Source organism: Entelurus aequoreus, linkage group LG23 (genome assembly GCF_033978785.1).
Source record: "Entelurus aequoreus isolate RoL-2023_Sb linkage group LG23, RoL_Eaeq_v1.1, whole genome shotgun sequence".
Taxonomy (NCBI): domain Eukaryota; kingdom Metazoa; phylum Chordata; class Actinopteri; order Syngnathiformes; family Syngnathidae; genus Entelurus; species Entelurus aequoreus.
Window position 1 is genome coordinate 44,963,434 of NC_084753.1, and position 16,716 is coordinate 44,980,149.

The following is a 16,716-nucleotide window of genomic DNA, read 5'->3' on the forward strand; positions in this document are numbered from 1 at the left end:
CTCTCTTACAATTAAAAATGTCAGGCAAAGCGAGACCAGCTTGCTAGTAAATAAATACAATTTAAAAAATAGATGCAGCTCACTGGTAAGTGCTGCTATTTGAGCTATTTTTAGAACAGGCCAGCGGGCTACTCATCTGGTCCTTACGGGCTACCTGGTGCCCGCGGGCACCGCGTTGGTGACCCCTGGACTAACCTTTTCACAAGTTCTGCTGACAGACAGAATTGAGTGGGTGGTAGAATCCTGGTTGATAGTGGTGTCAACAATGGCAATTTTCGAATGAATAGCGATTTTTATTTGTTACGATTCTTAGTCGTTTAAAAAAAATATATAATAATAATATTAAAAAAGTGTTTTTTAAACCTGTCCTGTCCAGCCACTCAGGCTAGTCGGATACTTCTTTTGTTGTCTTGTTTGTATTTGACTTTATTAAATGTTAATAATAATATATTTTCTTTGTAAAAAGCACTTTACATTGAGTAAACAACCTCAAAGTGCTACAGTGTATTAAAAAAATAAACAAATAAATAAATAAATAAAATAAAAACTAGAACAGCCAAATAGCTAAAACTAGTATGTATATATCTAAAAAAAGGCTTTTTTTTTTTTTTAAAAAAAAGAAGGGTTTTTAAGCCTTTTTTAAAAGCATCCACAGTCTGTGGTGCCCTCAGGTGGTCAGGGAGAGCGTTCCACAGACTGGAAGCAGCGGAGCAGAAATGATTAAATTTAGGCAAGTCACATTGTGGATGTAGATGATCTATATCTGCTGTACACTTTTAATGTTATTAAATTTAGGCGAATCATATTGTAGATGTATATGATCTATATCTGCTGTACACATTTACTTTAGGAAAGAAATGTGTTGGATACTTATTTTGTTCTCTTATTTGTATTTAACTTTATTAAATGTTTGGCTAGAATGTTATTAAATTTAGGCGAATCGTTTGGTAGATGTAGATGATCTATATCTGCTGTCCATATTTACTTTAGAAAAGAGAAATGTTAGATACTTCTCTTGTTGTCTTATTTGTGTTTGACTTTATTAAATGTTTGGCTAGAATTTAGTTCAAACAAATTTAAATGTAGGCAAATGATATAGTAGATGTAGATGATCTATATCTGCTGTGCACATTTACTTTACAAAAGAAATGTGTTGGATACTTCTTTTGTTCTCTTATTTGTATTTAACTTTATTAAATGTTTGGCTAGAATGTTATTAAATTCAGGCGAATCATATTGTGGATGTAGATGATCTATATCTGCTGTCCATATTTACTTTAGAAAAGAGACGTGTTGGATACTTCTCTTGTTGTCTTATTTGTGTTTGACTTTATTAAATGTTTGGCTAGAATTCAGTTTTCTTTGAAGTAATTTATCAGAGCTGTTAGTTAATTCTATGGAGGAGCGTAATTAGTCATAGGGCTTGCACCCAGTGTGTTTTTTAAAGTACTGAATGGGGAATGGAACTGAGTCGTGTGCTGCCCAAAGATTCACTAATTCATTAATACTGCTTTGTTTTTATTTTGAAAATGACTTTGTAATGAACAGGAAATCACCTTTATTGCAATATGACTGGATGTTGCACGGGAGCCAAGCGTGCAGTTTTTAATGCACAGAGGTTGTAACAAAGTCTTTGTCCCGCAGAACGGGACTTTTCAGTCACGTCCGTATCCTCTCTCCCCCAGCTCTCGGCCGCTCACTGTTAAAGACAACGGATGATTAGATGAACACGTACCACCTGGGAAATCTAATCAGCTGTCAGCCGTGTCTCGCCGTCAGCGCATGCCCCGCCCCCGTGCTCGTCCTCAGCACCATAGACAGAGGCGGTGACCTTTGCTCCTGCAGGCACACTGGCCACACCTCCCTCCACAGCTAGTTTCACCTTTCTTAGCAATGATGCTGAAGTTAACAACACATTAACGCAAGTAAAGTCATTTATAGAGAAGGGAACAAAAACCATGTGCGAGCGGGCACTTTTTTAGTAAGAGGAAAAAGGTGGACCGCAATTTGAGGGGTTGTCGACATAAACGGCAACATTGAAGTGAAGAATGCAGAGGGATGGAGGAAGGAAATGCTAAAGATATGAATAACCTTTGTTTCTTCTCACGTCCATAGCTGGCCTCATCATCCTGGCTGAAGGACAGTCTGGAACACAAGCATCTGATTGGCACACACTATCACTCACTGTGCAGGTAAATGACATCACTCACTGTGCAGGTAAATGACATCACACACTATCACTCACTGTGCAGGTCAATGACATCACTCACTGTGCAGGTAAATGACATCACACACTATCACTCACTGTGCAGGTAAATGACATCACTCACTGTGCAGGTAAATGACATCACTCACTGTGCAGGTAAATGACATCACTCACTGTGCAGGTAAATGACATCACTCACTGTGCAGGTAAATGACATCACACACTATCACTCACTGTGCAGGTAAATGACATCACTCACTGTGCAGGTAAATGACATCACACACTATCACTCACTGTGCAGGTAAATGACATCACTCACTGTGCAGGTAAATGACATCACTCACTGTGCAGGTAAATGACATCACTCACTGTGCAGGTAAATGACATCACTCACTGTGCAGGTAAATGACATCACTCACTGTGCAGGTAAATGACATCACACACTATCACTCACTGTGCAGGTAAATGACATCACTCACTGTGCAGGTAAATGACATCACAGAAATATCTTCTGGGAAGGCTGTCCACAAGGTTGCAGAGTGTGTTTATATCTTCTGGGAAGGCTGTCCACAAGGTTGCAGAGTGTGTTTATATCTTCTGGGAAGGCTGTCCACAAGGTTGCAGAGTGTGTTTATATCTTCTGGGAAGGCTGTCCACAAGGTTGCGGAGTGTGTTTATATCTTCTGGGAAGGCTGTCCACAAGGTTGTGGAGTGTGTTTATATCTTCTGGGAAGGCTGTCCACAAGGTTGCAGAGTGTGTTTATATCTTCTGGGAAGGCTGTCCACAAGGTTGTGGAGTGTGTTTATATCTTCTGGGAAGGCTGTCCACAAGGTTGTGGAGTGTGTTTATATCTTCTGGGAAGGCTGTCCACAAGGTTGCGGAGTGTGTTTATATCTTCTGGGAAGGCTGTCCACAAGGTTGCAGAGTGTGTTTATATCTTCTGGGAAGGCTGTCCACAAGGTTGTGGAGTGTGTTTATATCTTCTGGGAAGGCTGTCCACAAGGTTGTGGAGTGTGTTTATATCTTCTGGGAAGGCTGTCCACAAGGTTGCAGAGTGTGTTTATATCTTCTGGGAAGGCTGTCCACAAGGTTGTGGAGTGTGTTTATATCTTCTGGGAAGGCTGTCCACAAGGTTGCAGAGTGTGTTTATATCTTCTGGGAAGGCTGTCCACAAGGTTGTGGAGTGTGTTTATATCTTCTGGGAAGGCTGTCCACAAGGTTGCAGAGTGTGTTTATAGCAATTTTCCAGCATTCTTCCAAAAGTACATTGGTGAGGTCACACACTGATGTTGGTGGAGAAGGTCTGGCTCTCAGTCTCCGTTCTAATTCATCCCCAAAGGTGTTCTATGGGGTTCAGGTCAGGACTCTGTGCAGGCCAGTCAAGTTCATCAAGTGTCATCCATGTCTTTATTGACCTTGCTTTGTGCACTGGTGCACAGTCATGTTGGAGGAGGAAGGGGCCCGCTCCAAACTGTTCCCACCAGGTTGGGAGCATGGAATTGTCCAAAATGTTTTGGTATCCTGGAGCATTCAAAGTTCCTTTCACTGGAACTAAGGGACCAAGCCCAACTCCTGGAGCGGGCCCCTTCCTCTTCCAACATGACTGTGCACCCGTGCACAAAGCAAGGTCCATAAAGACATGGATGACACTTGATGAACTTGACTGGCCCGCACAGAGTCCTGACCTGAACCCCATAGAACCCTTTGGGATGAATTAGAAGGGAGACTGAGAGCCAGACCTTCTCCACCAACATCAGTGTGTGACCTCACCAATGCACTTTTGGAAGAATGGTGGGAAATGGCTATAAACACACTCTGCAACCTTGTGGACAGCCTTCCCAGAAGATATAAACACACTCCACAACCTTGTGGACAGCCTTCCCAGAAGATATAAACACACTCCACAACCTTGTGGACAGCCTTCCCAGAAGATATAAACACACTCCACAACCTTGTGGACAGCCTTCCCAGAAGATATAAACACACTCTGCAACCTTGTGGACAGCCTTCCCAGAAGATATAAACACACTCCACAACCTTGTGGACAGCCTTCCCAGAAGATATAAACACACTCCACAACCTTGTGGACAGCCTTCCCAGAAGATATAAACACACTCCGCAACCTTGTGGACAGCCTTCCCAGAAGATATAAACACACTCCGCAACCTTGTGGACAGCCTTCCCAGAACATATAAACACACTCCACAACCTTGTGGACAGCCTTCCCAGAAGATATAAACACACTCCGCAACCTTGTGGACAGCCTTCCCAGAAGATATAAACACACTCCACAACCTTGTGGACAGCCTTCCCAGAAGAGTAGAAGCTGTAATATCTGCAAAAGGTCATATTGACCCCTATGGGTTAGGACTGGTATGGCACTTGTAGTTCATATGTGAGTCAAGGCAGGAGTCCAAATACTGTAGTCCACATAGTGTATGTTTAACACGGCGGGTCCAAAGTGAGTCCAGTTTCAGCTCGCAGTTTCTTTTTTGTTGTCCTTCAGCATGCAGATGTGACAATGAAATAGATGATGTATTATTATGTTGTTAGTAATGCTGTCAAATGATGCATTTTTTAAATCCGATGAATCATGACTAATCACATGTCTTACTAGTAGAATAAACTCGCTTGCATTTCAACGATCTTAAAAATGTTACTTACTGTATTTTTCGGACCATAAGGCGCACTTAGCATCCTTTTATTTTCTCCCAAATGGACGGTGCGCCTTATAACCCGGTGCGCATAATGTACGCATTCATTTTGGCTGATCTTAGCCACAAGTTTTAGTTGGTACATGATGTAATAAAGGTGCGACCAGTAGATGGCAGTCACACATAAGAGTGGACTGCAAGTTGTTCAATAAATGAGGCTGGCAAAGCAAGAGCAAAAATGTTGATGTTTCATTGAGAATATAGAGCAGGGGTCAGCAACCTTTTAGAAAGCAAGAGCTACTTCTTGGGTAGTGATTAATGTGAAGGGCTACCAGTTTGATACACACTTCAATAAATTGCCAGAAATAGCCAATTGGCTCAATTTACCTTTAACTCTATGTTATTATTAATAATTAATGATATTTACACGTAATTGAACGGTTTAAAAGAGGAGAAAACACGAAAAAAATGACAATTACATTTTGAAACATAGTTTATCTTCAATTTCGACTCTTTAAAATTCAAAATTCAACCGAAAAAAAGAATTTATGGAACATCATTAGTAATTTTTCCTGATTAAGATTAATTTTAGAATTTTGATGACATGTTTTAAATAAGTTAAAATCCAATCTGCACTTTGTTAGAATATATAACAAATTGGACCAAGCTATATTTCTAACAAAGACAAATCATTATTTCTTCTAGATTTTCCAGAACAAAAATGTTAAAAGAAATTCAAAAGACTTTGAAATAAGATTTAAATTTGATTTTACAGATTTTCTAGATTTGCCAGAATAATTTTTTGGAATTTTAATCATAATAAGTTTGAAGAAATATTTCACAAATATTCTTTGTCGAAAAAACAGAAGCTAAAATGAAGAATTCAATTAAAATGTATTTATTACTCTTTACAATAAAAAAAATACATTTACTTGAACATTGATTTAAATTGTCAGGAAAGAAGAGGAAAGAATTTAAAAGGTAAAAAGGTATATGTGTTTAAAAATCCTAAAATCATTTTTAAGGTAGTATTTTTTCTCTAAAATTGTCTTTCTGAAAGTTATAAGAAGCAAAGTAAAAAAAAGAATGAATTTATTTAAACAAGTGAAGACCAAGTCTTTAAAATATTTTCTTGGATTTTCAAATTCTATTTGAGTTTTGTCTCTCTTAGAATTAAAAATGTCGGGCAAAGCGAGACCAGCTTGCTAGTAAATAAATACAATTTAAAAAATAGAGGCAGCTCACTGGTAAGTGCTGCTATTTGAGCTATTTTTAGAACAGGCCAGCGGGCTACTCATCTGGTCCTTACGGGCTACCTGGTGCCCGCGGGCACCGCGTTGGTGACCCCTGATATAGAACATTACACACGGCGCTCAAAGATCTATCAAAATGTTTGAGTAGGACTTTGGTAAGCTACGAAGCCAATAGTCGGCCCCTTTAATGCGTCTTACAACCCGGTGTGCCATATTGTTTGAAAAGAATGCTCAATTAAATAATGCCCCAATACTTGTTCACAAATGTGATGTCACTGCAAGATAACTAGAAGGTAAAGGAGCAAAACTAATTGTGTGATTAGTCTGCGTGTATTAATGCAATATTTATTGTGACACACACACTTATATACAGTAAATATAAATATATACATATACCTACATATATACATACAGTGGTGGTCAAAAGTGTACATACACGTGTAAAGAACATCATGTCATGACTTTACAATCATTTCTTATTATGTTGTGATGTAGTGATTGGAGCACATACTTGTTGTTGTTGTGATGTAGTGATTGGAGCACATACTTGTTGTGATGTAGTGATTGGAGCACATACTTGTTGTTGTTGTGATGTAGTGATTGGAGCACATACTTGTTGTTGTTGTGATGTAGTGATTGGAGCACATACTTGTTGTTGTTGTGATGTAGTGATTGGAGCACATACTTGTTGTTGTTGTGATGTAGTGATTGGAGCACATACTTGTTGTTGTTGTGATGTAGTGATTGGAGCACATACTTGTTGTTGTTGTGATGTAGTGATTGGAGCACATACTTGTTGTTGTTGTGATGTAGTGATTGGAGCACATACTTGTTGTGATGTAGTGATGTAGTGATTGGAGCACATACTTGTTGTTGTTGTGATGTAGTGATTGGAGCACATACTTGTTGTTGTGATGTAGTGATTGGAGCACATACTTGTTGTGATGTAGTGATGTAGTGATTGGAGCACATACTTGTTGTTGTTGTGATGTAGTGATTGGAGCACATACTTGTTGTTGTGATGTAGTGATTGGAGCACATACTTGTTGTTGTTGTGATGTAGTGATTGGAGCACATACTTGTTGTTGTTGTGATGTAGTGATTGGAGCACATACTTGTTGTTGTGATGTAGTGATTGGAGCACATACTTGTTGTTGTTGTGATGTAGTGATTGGAGCACATACTTGTTGTTGTTGTGATGTAGTGATTGGAGCACATACTTGTTGTTGTTGTGATGTAGTGATTGGAGCACATACTTGTTGTTGTTGTGATGTAGTGATTGGAGCACATACTTGTTGTTGTTGTGATGTAGTGATTGGAGCACATACTTGTTGTTGTTGTGATGTAGTGATTGGAGCACATACTTGTTGTTGTTGTGATGTAGTGATTGGAGCACATACTTGTTGTTGTTGTGATGTAGTGATTGGAGCACATACTTGTTGTTGTTGTGATGTAGTGATTGTAGCACATACTTGTTGTTGTTGTGATGTAGTGATTGGAGCACATACTTGTTGTTGTTGTGATGTAGTGATTGGAGCACATACTTGTTGTTGTTGTGATGTAGTGATTGGAGCACATACTTGTTGTTGTTGTGATGTAGTGATTGGAGCACATACTTGTTGTTGTTGTGATGTAGTGATTGGAGCACATACTTGTTGTTGTTGTGATGTAGTGATTGGAGCACATACTTGTTGCTCACTAAAAACATTCATAAGTTTGCTTCTTTGATGAATTTATTATGTGTCTACTGAAAATGTGACTAATCAAAAGTATACATACAGCAATGTTAATATTTGCTTCCTTGGCAAGTTGACCTGCAATAAGACACTTTTGGTAGCCATCCACAAGCTTCTGCTTGACCACTAAATTGCTGCAGTTCAGCTAAATGTGTTGCTTTTCCTGACATGGACTTGTTTCTTCAGCATTGTCTACACCTTTAAGTCATTCTAAAACCTTCATTCTAGCCTGATTTAGCCATTCCTTTACCACTTTTGACGTCATTGTCCTGTTGGAACACCCAACAAGACCCAACCTCCGGGCTGATGATTTTAGCTTGTCCTGAACAATTTGGAGGTCATCCTCCTTTTTCATTGTCCCATTTAAAGCAGCAGTTCCATTGGCAGGCCCAGAGCATAATACTATCACCACCATGCTTGACGGTAGGCATGGTGTTCCTGGGATTAAAGGCCTCACCTTTTCTCTTCCAAACATATTGTGGCCAAACAGCTCCATTTTTGTGTCATCTGACATCACATGGACAGAGATAAGAACTATATATATATGTATATATATGTCTTAATTAGGGCTGCAACTAACGATTAATTTGATAATCGGTTAATCTGTCGATTATTACTTCGATTAATCGATTAATAATCGGATAAAAGAGACAAACTACATTTCTATCCTTTCCAGTATTTTATTGAAAAAAAACAGCATACTGGCACCATACTTATTTTGATTATTGTTTCTCAGCTGTTTGTACATGTTGCAGTTTATAAATAAAGGTTTATTAATTTTTTTAATTTTTTTAAATTAAAAGCCTCTGCGCATGCGCATAGCATAGATCCAACGAATCGATGACTAAATTAATCGGCAACTATTTTTATAATCGATTTTAATCGATTAGTTGTTGCAGCCCTAGTCTTAATTAGATTATCCAAAAAAATTGTGCTCGATACCGTGGTAGAGCGTAATATGTATGTGTGGGGGAAAATTCACAAGACTATTTCATCTCTACAGGCCTGTTTCATGAGGGGTTTCCTCAATCCTCAGGAGATTGTATATATATATATATATATGTATATATATATATATATATATATATATATATATATATATATATATATATATATATACATATATATATATATATATATATATATATACATATATATATATATATATATATATATATATATATATATATATATATATATATACAAAGACATGATAATCAGAGCTAGCAGGTGTGAGGTCCAGTACAAGAAGACCAGGTTTAGTAACATTACCATTAAAGGCCTACTGAAAGCCACTACTAGCGACCACGCAGTCTGATAGTTTATATATCAATGAAGAAATCTTAACATTGCAACACATGCCAATACGGCCGGGTTAACTTATAAAGTGACTTTTAAAACTTCCCGGGAAATATCCGGCTGAAACGTCGCGGTATGATGACGTATGCGCGTGACGAAGTCCGAGTAACGGAAGTTATGGTACCCCGTAGAATCCTATACAAAAAGCTCTGTTTTCATTTCATAATTCCACAGTATTCTGGACATCTTTTGCAATTTGTTTAATGAACAATGAAGGCTGCAAAGAAGACAGTTGTAGGTGGGATCGGTGTATTAGCAGCGGACTACAGCAACACAACCAGGAGGACTTTGTTGGAGCGCTAGCCGCGCTAGCCGCCGACCTCACCTTGACTTCCTACGTCTCCGGGCCGCCAAACGCATCGGGTGAAGTCCTTCGTCCTTCTGCCGATCGCTGGAACGCAGGTGAGCACGGGTGTTGAGGAGTAGATGAGGGCTGGCTGGCGTAGGTGGAGAGCTAATGTTTTTAGCATAGCTCTGTGAGGTCCCGTTGCTAAGTTGCTAAGTTAGCTTCAATGGCGTCGTTAGCACAGCATTGTTAACCTTCGCCAGCCTGGAAAGCATTAACCGTGTATTTACATGTCCACGGTTTAATAGTATTGTTGATTTTCTATCTATACTTCCCGTCAGGGGTTTATTTCTTTTGTTTCTATATGCAGTTAAAGCAAGATGCTATCACATTAGCTCGTAGCTAAAGCGTTTCGCCGATGTATTGTCGTGGAGATAAAAGTCACTGAATGTCCATTTGGCGTTCTGGACTCTCATTTTCAAGAGGATATAGTATCCCAGGTGGTTTCAAATACAAATCCGTGATCCACAATAGAAAAAGGAGAGAGTGTGGAATCCAATGAGCCAGCTTGTACCTAAGTTACGCTCAGAGCGAAAAAAGATACGTCCTGCACTGCCTCTCTAGTCCTTCACTGTAACGTTCCTCATCCATGAATCTTTCATCCTCGCTCAAATTAATGGGGTAATCGTCACTTTCTGGGTCCGAATCTCTCTCGCTCCATTGTAAACAACGGGGAATTGTGAGGAATACTAGCTCCTGTGACGTCACGCTACTTCCGCTACAGGCAAGGCTTTTTTTTATCAGCGAGCAAAAGTTGCCAACTTTATCGTCGATGTTCTCTACTAAATCCTTTCAGCAAAAATATGGCAATATCGCGAAATGATCAAGTATGACACATAGAATGGATCTGCTATCCCCGTTTAAATTAAAAAAAATGATTTCAGTAGGCCTTTAATTGATTAACGTGGACCCCGGCTTAAACAAGTAGAACAAATTATTGGGGTGTTACCATTTAGTGGTCAATTGTACGGAATATGTACTGTACTGTGCAATCTACTAATAAAAGTTGCAATCAATCAATCAAAAAAAACTAGAAAGGGAAAAGTGTTGCACTCTGAGTTTCATGCAAGTGTTTGAATAGTGAAAGTAATATCAATGATTGTGTCCAGGGTCAATCTGCATGGGGAGAGCTGAATGGACATGTACTGTGGAAGGATGCTGTGGTCCAGACCCCTGAGAACGGGTGGGCTGCCATAGGGACACGCTCCTTTCAACTGGCTCAGTTTGACAACTTTGCTGTCCAGGCACAAGAATCCTCATAAACAAGCCTTCGTTTCATTGTGATGGACTGCAGACTCGCGAGTCGCCAATGAAGAGTTTTGATGAAGGCTAAATAATACCCCGGTCCTTCCGGGATCACCCATCTCATCCTGCTTTACAGCAACTTGTTGAAGTCCAAACTCTTCTCTGAGACTTTGCTTCCCAAGTCCAAACTGTAGGCTGGTAAGTCCAACTGGTAAACCTGCCAGACAACTTACACCTTCCATATCCCAGGATCCACATTCAGTGGCCAAAGACCAGGTGTATGTATGCAGTATATGTAAATAATGGATGTATAACTAATAATGAATATTATTGTGAACGTTTGACTCCTACATTGTTTACTTCTGTGACGACCTCCTTAAAGTTTGTTAATCAATCAAATCAAAGACTGTTTGCATTTTTCCCATCATGCTTTGTAATGGATTTACCGTAATTTCCGGACTATAAGCCGCACCCGACTATAAGCCGCACCAGCTAAATTGAGGGGAAAATACAGATTGCTCCACATATAAGCCGCACCCGACTATAAGCCGCACCTGACTATAAGCCGCACCAGCTAAATTGAGGGGAAAATACAGATTGCTCCATATATAAGCCGCACCCGACTATAAGCCGCACCAGCTAAATTGAGGGGGAAATACAGATTGCTCCATATATAAACCGCACCCGACTATAAGCCGCACCAGCTAAATTGAGGGAAAAATACAGATTGCTCCATATATAAGCCGCACCTGACTATAAGCCGCACCAGCTAAACTGAGGGGAAAATACAGATTGCTCCATATATAAGCCGCACCTGACTATAAGCCGCACCAGCTAAATTGAGGGGAAAATACAGATTGCTCCATATATAAGCTGCACCCGACTATAAGCCGCACCTGACTATAAGCCGCACCAGCTAAATTGAGGGGAAAATACAGATTGCTCCATATATAAGCCGCACCCGACTATAAGCCGCACCAGCTAAATTGAGGGGAAAACACAGATTGCTCCATATATAAACCGCACCCGACTATAAGCCGCACCAGCTAAATTGAGGGGAAAATACAGATTGCTCCATATATAAGCCGCACCCGACTATAAGCCGCACCCGACTATAAGCCTCACCAGCTAAATTGAGGGGAAAATACAGATTGCTCCATATATAAGCCGCACCCGACTATAAGCCGCACCCGACTATAAGCCGCACCAGCTAAATTGAGGGGAAAACACAGATTGCTCCATATATAAACCGCACCCGACTATAAGCCGCACCAGCTAAATTGAGGGGAAAATACAGATTGCTCCATATATAAGCCGCACCCGACTATAAGCCGCACCCGACTATAAGCCTCACCAGCTAAATTGAGGGGAAAATACAGATTGCTCCATATATAAGCCGCACCCGACTATAAGCCGCACCTGACTATAAGCCGCACCAGCTAAATTGAGGGGAAAATACAGATTTCTCCATATATAAGCCGCACCCGACTATAAGGCGCAGGGTTTTGATGTGTAATTAGCGTAGTATATAGGGGTTCCTGCTACCACGGAGGGGATTGTCGGGACAGAGATGACTGTTTGGGAACGCAAAGCGTCCCATTTATTAACAATAAATCTTTCAATCAAACTTTCACATCTTTGACATGGCGAACAGCATTCGTGCAGAGTACAAATAATACAACGCTGCAAAGTAATACAAAGTGCTCGCCTGTACGTTATCAAAATAACCAGCCTACCGGTATATGAAAAGTCAGTCTTTAATCATTGTGTCATCGTCTTCCTCTTCGTCTGTGTCAGAGAAGAACAGGCCGTAAATAAGCCGCACCCTTGTATAAGCCGCAGGGACCAGAACGAGGGGGAAAAGTAGCGGCTTATAGTCCGGAAATTACGGTAAACGGGTGTAATTTTGATGATTTTTTCTTTCTTTATGGTGTTGGACATTTTTTCATAATGTCCACAAAGTTCAATGAGCAGATTGTGATATGTGTGACCATGTTTGTTGCCTTTTTGTACTGCTTGATGCACCATGACTAGGGAAGGTTGTTTGGATTGGGTCATATAAGTCAATGCTGTTGAGGTACATTGGTAAAAAAATGGTATCAGACCCCTGGCTATTTGTATATGATATGAATACACTGCTACTCACTTCTGTGTTTTGTTTGGCCCGTCTGTGAATACGCCGGTGGGGCCGTAGTGTGCACACCCCTGCTCTAAACCCACATCCAAGGATCAACACGTGGCGGGGTCAGCATGGCAGTGGAGAAAAGTCAACTAAAGGCCACGGTAAAGCTGAATGACTTGCATTGGATGGGTAAGTGCAAGTTGAACCATTGGTGGCTCCAGAAGCGCAAACTACTGACGATTTAAGGCGCAGGATGGAAAGGTATGAAGTGTTTAGTACCCACATGACGAGGCAAGTGCTTGTAAACATGGCGGTGAATGGAATGGAATGGGATAAGATGCTGAAACACTTGCACAAGGAGTGGATTCTGATCAACGTAACCCCCCAAAGGAGTGCATTGTGGGTAAAGTGGCAGCAATTGCCGAAGGAGATGAATATGAGATGTTTACTAGTGGTATCATTCTATAACTGGCAGTAAGCACAGCAGTAAAACTCTAAAAACAACATTGAATTCTTCCAGTCATCTCATGCCTAATATTGACTTTATGGAAGAATGCAGCAATAAAAAGTAGTCCTTGTTTATTACAAATGTATTCATGCACGGCACATACAAAATGAGCAGAGTACATTTCTGTTGACGTATTGTCTCTTGTGCTCTCAATGACTGATTGGCCACTTGCTGGTCACGTGACATGCCCTGATTGTATATGTGCTGCACAGGTGCTAATAAATTTTTGTTCTTCCCTTTTCACATTACCTGCCGCCTGCTGCGTATTTGTTTGCTCCTCATTCAGTGTTAGTTTAGGTTCTTGGGTACCGTTCGTTTAACTCTGTTAATAGGTTGTGGGCCCAGGTCGAGTTTACCCAAGAGGATATTTATTTTACCGGTGAGCCACCGAGATAAAACGGCGTGTCTTAGTTTTAGTAGTAGGCTACTACTACTAGCACCATGGCTTGTAGAGATGGAGGTACTGGTGGTGGTCGATGGTATCGACTCGTCTTTGACGGAGACGAAAAGAACTATGAATTATGGGAGACCAAATTTTTAGGCCACCTTCGCCTACAGAAACTAAGAGACACAATCTTGACACCGCCAGCAGAAGGAGCAACGGCTGCTGTCCGCGCTGCAGATGCAGAAAAGAATGGTGAAGCCTACGCGGAGCTCATACAATTCCTCGACGATAAGAGTCTGTCCCTTGTAATGAGGGAGGCAGCAGACAATGGGCGCGAGGCGTTGAAAATCCTGAGGGGATACTACGCAGGTAAAGGGAAGCCACGTGTAATCAGTTTGTATACTGAACTTACTTCACTGCAAAAGTTGAGCAGTGAAAGTGTGACTGAATATATGATACGTGCAGAGACTGCAATTACTGCATTGAGAAACGCGGAAGAGGTTTTGAGTGATGGGCTTTTAATAGCTATGGTTTTGAAGGGATTACCAGAATCATACAAACCGTTCTCAATCCACGTTACGCAGAGTGAGAGGACACTCTCGTTTGCAGAATTCAAGACAAAACTCCGCAGCTATGAGGATACAGAGAAACTACGCGGCACGACTGCATCAGAGGACAACGTCATGAAGGCCCGAGTTCAGCCGAGGGGCAAACCTGCTACGGCCAGTGCTAGTGGGACTCGCTGGACGGGGAGTGTGGACAATATTGTTTGCTTCAGGTGTGGCCAACGAGGTCACAAATCCACCTCATGTGAACAAACACAGTGGTGCAGCCACTGTAGGAGCAACACACACCGTGACGCAACCTGCAGACGGAGACAGAGGCGAGACAACGCCCGAGGGGTCTCCGAGGCAGTGGAGGACAATGACTACGCGTTCGTTGCCGGAGACATCCGACGCGGAGACATCCAGCGAGGACGCGGAGACATCCGACGCAGAGACATCCAAAGTGGACGCGGAGACATCCGACGCAGAGACATCCAAAGTGGACGCAGAGACATCCGACGCGGAGACATCCAAAGTGGACGCAGAGACATCCGACGCGGATCTGGTGTCAGAGGAAAAGGTCTGATGGTGGACACAGGAGCCACTTCTCACATCATCACCGACGTGTCAAGGTTCAAATCCTTTGACGACGGGTTCCAGGCAGAAACTCACTGTGTGGAGCTGGCCGATGGAACCAGGAGCAAAGGGGTCGCCGAGCGCAGAGGAGATGCAGAGGTGTATTTGGTGGACAGCGCAGGACGCCACCGACGCACAGTGCTGAAAGATGCACTGTTTGTGCCTTCATACCCGCAGGACATCTTTTCTGTGAAAGCAGCTACTGCCAGCGGAGCAACCGTCATCTTCAAGGAGGGTGAAGACGTCCTACAACACAGAAACGGTACACAATTCTATATCCATGAACACAATAGATTGTACTATTTACACACAGTGGAGAAAAATGAATGTGATGACCAGTGTATGGGATGTAATGATTTACAGACATGGCATGAGATCCTAGGTCACTGTAATTATGCAGATGTAGAACAATTACAAAATGTTGTTTCTGGTATGACTATTAAAGGTAAAGTAGACAAGTCAACATTACAATGTGATGTCTGTACACAAGGCAAGTTTGTCCAAACTAGAAACAGGAAGCCTGATATGAGGGCCAAAGCTCCTCTAGATTTGGTACACACTGATTTAGCAGGACCAATAGCCACAGAGTCTAAGGATGGGCATAAATATGCATTATGTTTTACGGATGATTATTCCAGTGCAATGTTTACTTATTTTCTTAAAAATAAGAGTGACACAGTCCAAGCAACTGAAAAGTTCTTAGCAGACGTAGCCCCTTATGGGAAGGTCAGATGTATTAGGTCTGATATGGGTACGGAATTCACTGGTAAGAATTACCAAACACTGCTTCGTACTAATAGAATCCGACATGAGACGTCGGCACCGTACTCGCCGCATCAAAACGGTACTGCTGAACGCAGTTGGCGAACCTTATTTGACATGGCTAGGTGTATGCTCATAGAGAGCGAGTTACCTAAGTGTTTGTGGACATATGCAGTGCAGACAGCTGCTGTCATTAGAAATAGGTGTTTTAACAGACGCACTAAAAAGACTCCTTACCAACTGTTGACTGGAAAAAGACCAAATGTATCTAGAATGCAAAAGTTTGGGTCAACATGTTATGCATATAAACAGGACAAGACAAAGCTAGAGTCAAGGTGTGAAGAGGGTATTTTTGTAGGATATGACAAAAATAGCCCGGCCTACATAGTCTATTATCCTGGCACTCATAGAGTGAAAAAGCACAGACTTGTGAAATTTTCATGCAGGAAGATTACTGAGCAGCAGACTCAGACTGACACAACGCCTGTTTATGACGATGATGATGACTTTGGGGTGAAAAAGGAGACTAGGCATAGACATGCGAGTCCAGACCATGCACAGAGGAGTCCAGGTCGAGCTCAGAGAAGTCCCCATGTTCAGAGTCCAGTGACAAAACCTGAGGGCAGTCCAGCACAGGACACTACACGTTATCTTACCAGAGATAGGAGACCACCAGAATATTTAAAAGATTATACATGTGAAGTGGATAGTGATGACCAGACACATTTTAGCATGGACTATTGTTATAGAGTCATGTGTGATGTACCCCTGACCTTCAGGGAAGCTGTAAACTCAACTAATTCAGAAAAGTGGGTTAATGCAATGAATGACGAAATGCAGTCACTCAGAGAGAATAACACATTTACCCTGACCAACTTACCTGTGGGTAAAGACGTAGTGGGGGGTAGATGGGTCTATGCAATTAAGAATAACATTGATGGTTCTGACAAATATAAAG

The 16,716-nt window shown here is 41.4% G+C and overlaps 1 protein-coding gene across 7 annotated transcripts in view; it reads left to right on the forward strand.

The window, feature by feature from the left end:
• Positions 1 to 11,506, forward strand: part of galcb (galactosylceramidase b) — a 51,159-nt gene extending 39,653 nt beyond the window's left edge. For 4 of the 7 annotated variants that reach the window (XM_062034734.1, XM_062034737.1, XM_062034740.1 and 1 more), the window contains 2 exons: positions 2,116 to 2,192; positions 10,665 to 11,506. In XM_062034734.1, the coding sequence (XP_061890718.1) occupies positions 2,116 to 2,192; positions 10,665 to 10,817 (230 nt within the window). In that variant the 3' untranslated portion in view covers positions 10,818 to 11,506. Of the gene's footprint in view, positions 1 to 2,115; positions 2,218 to 2,447; positions 2,471 to 10,664 lie in introns of those variants that run through there. The other 3 variants (XM_062034736.1, XM_062034735.1, XM_062034738.1) reach the window with 3 other exon arrangements.
• The last annotated feature ends 5,210 nt before the right edge of the window (positions 11,507 to 16,716 follow it).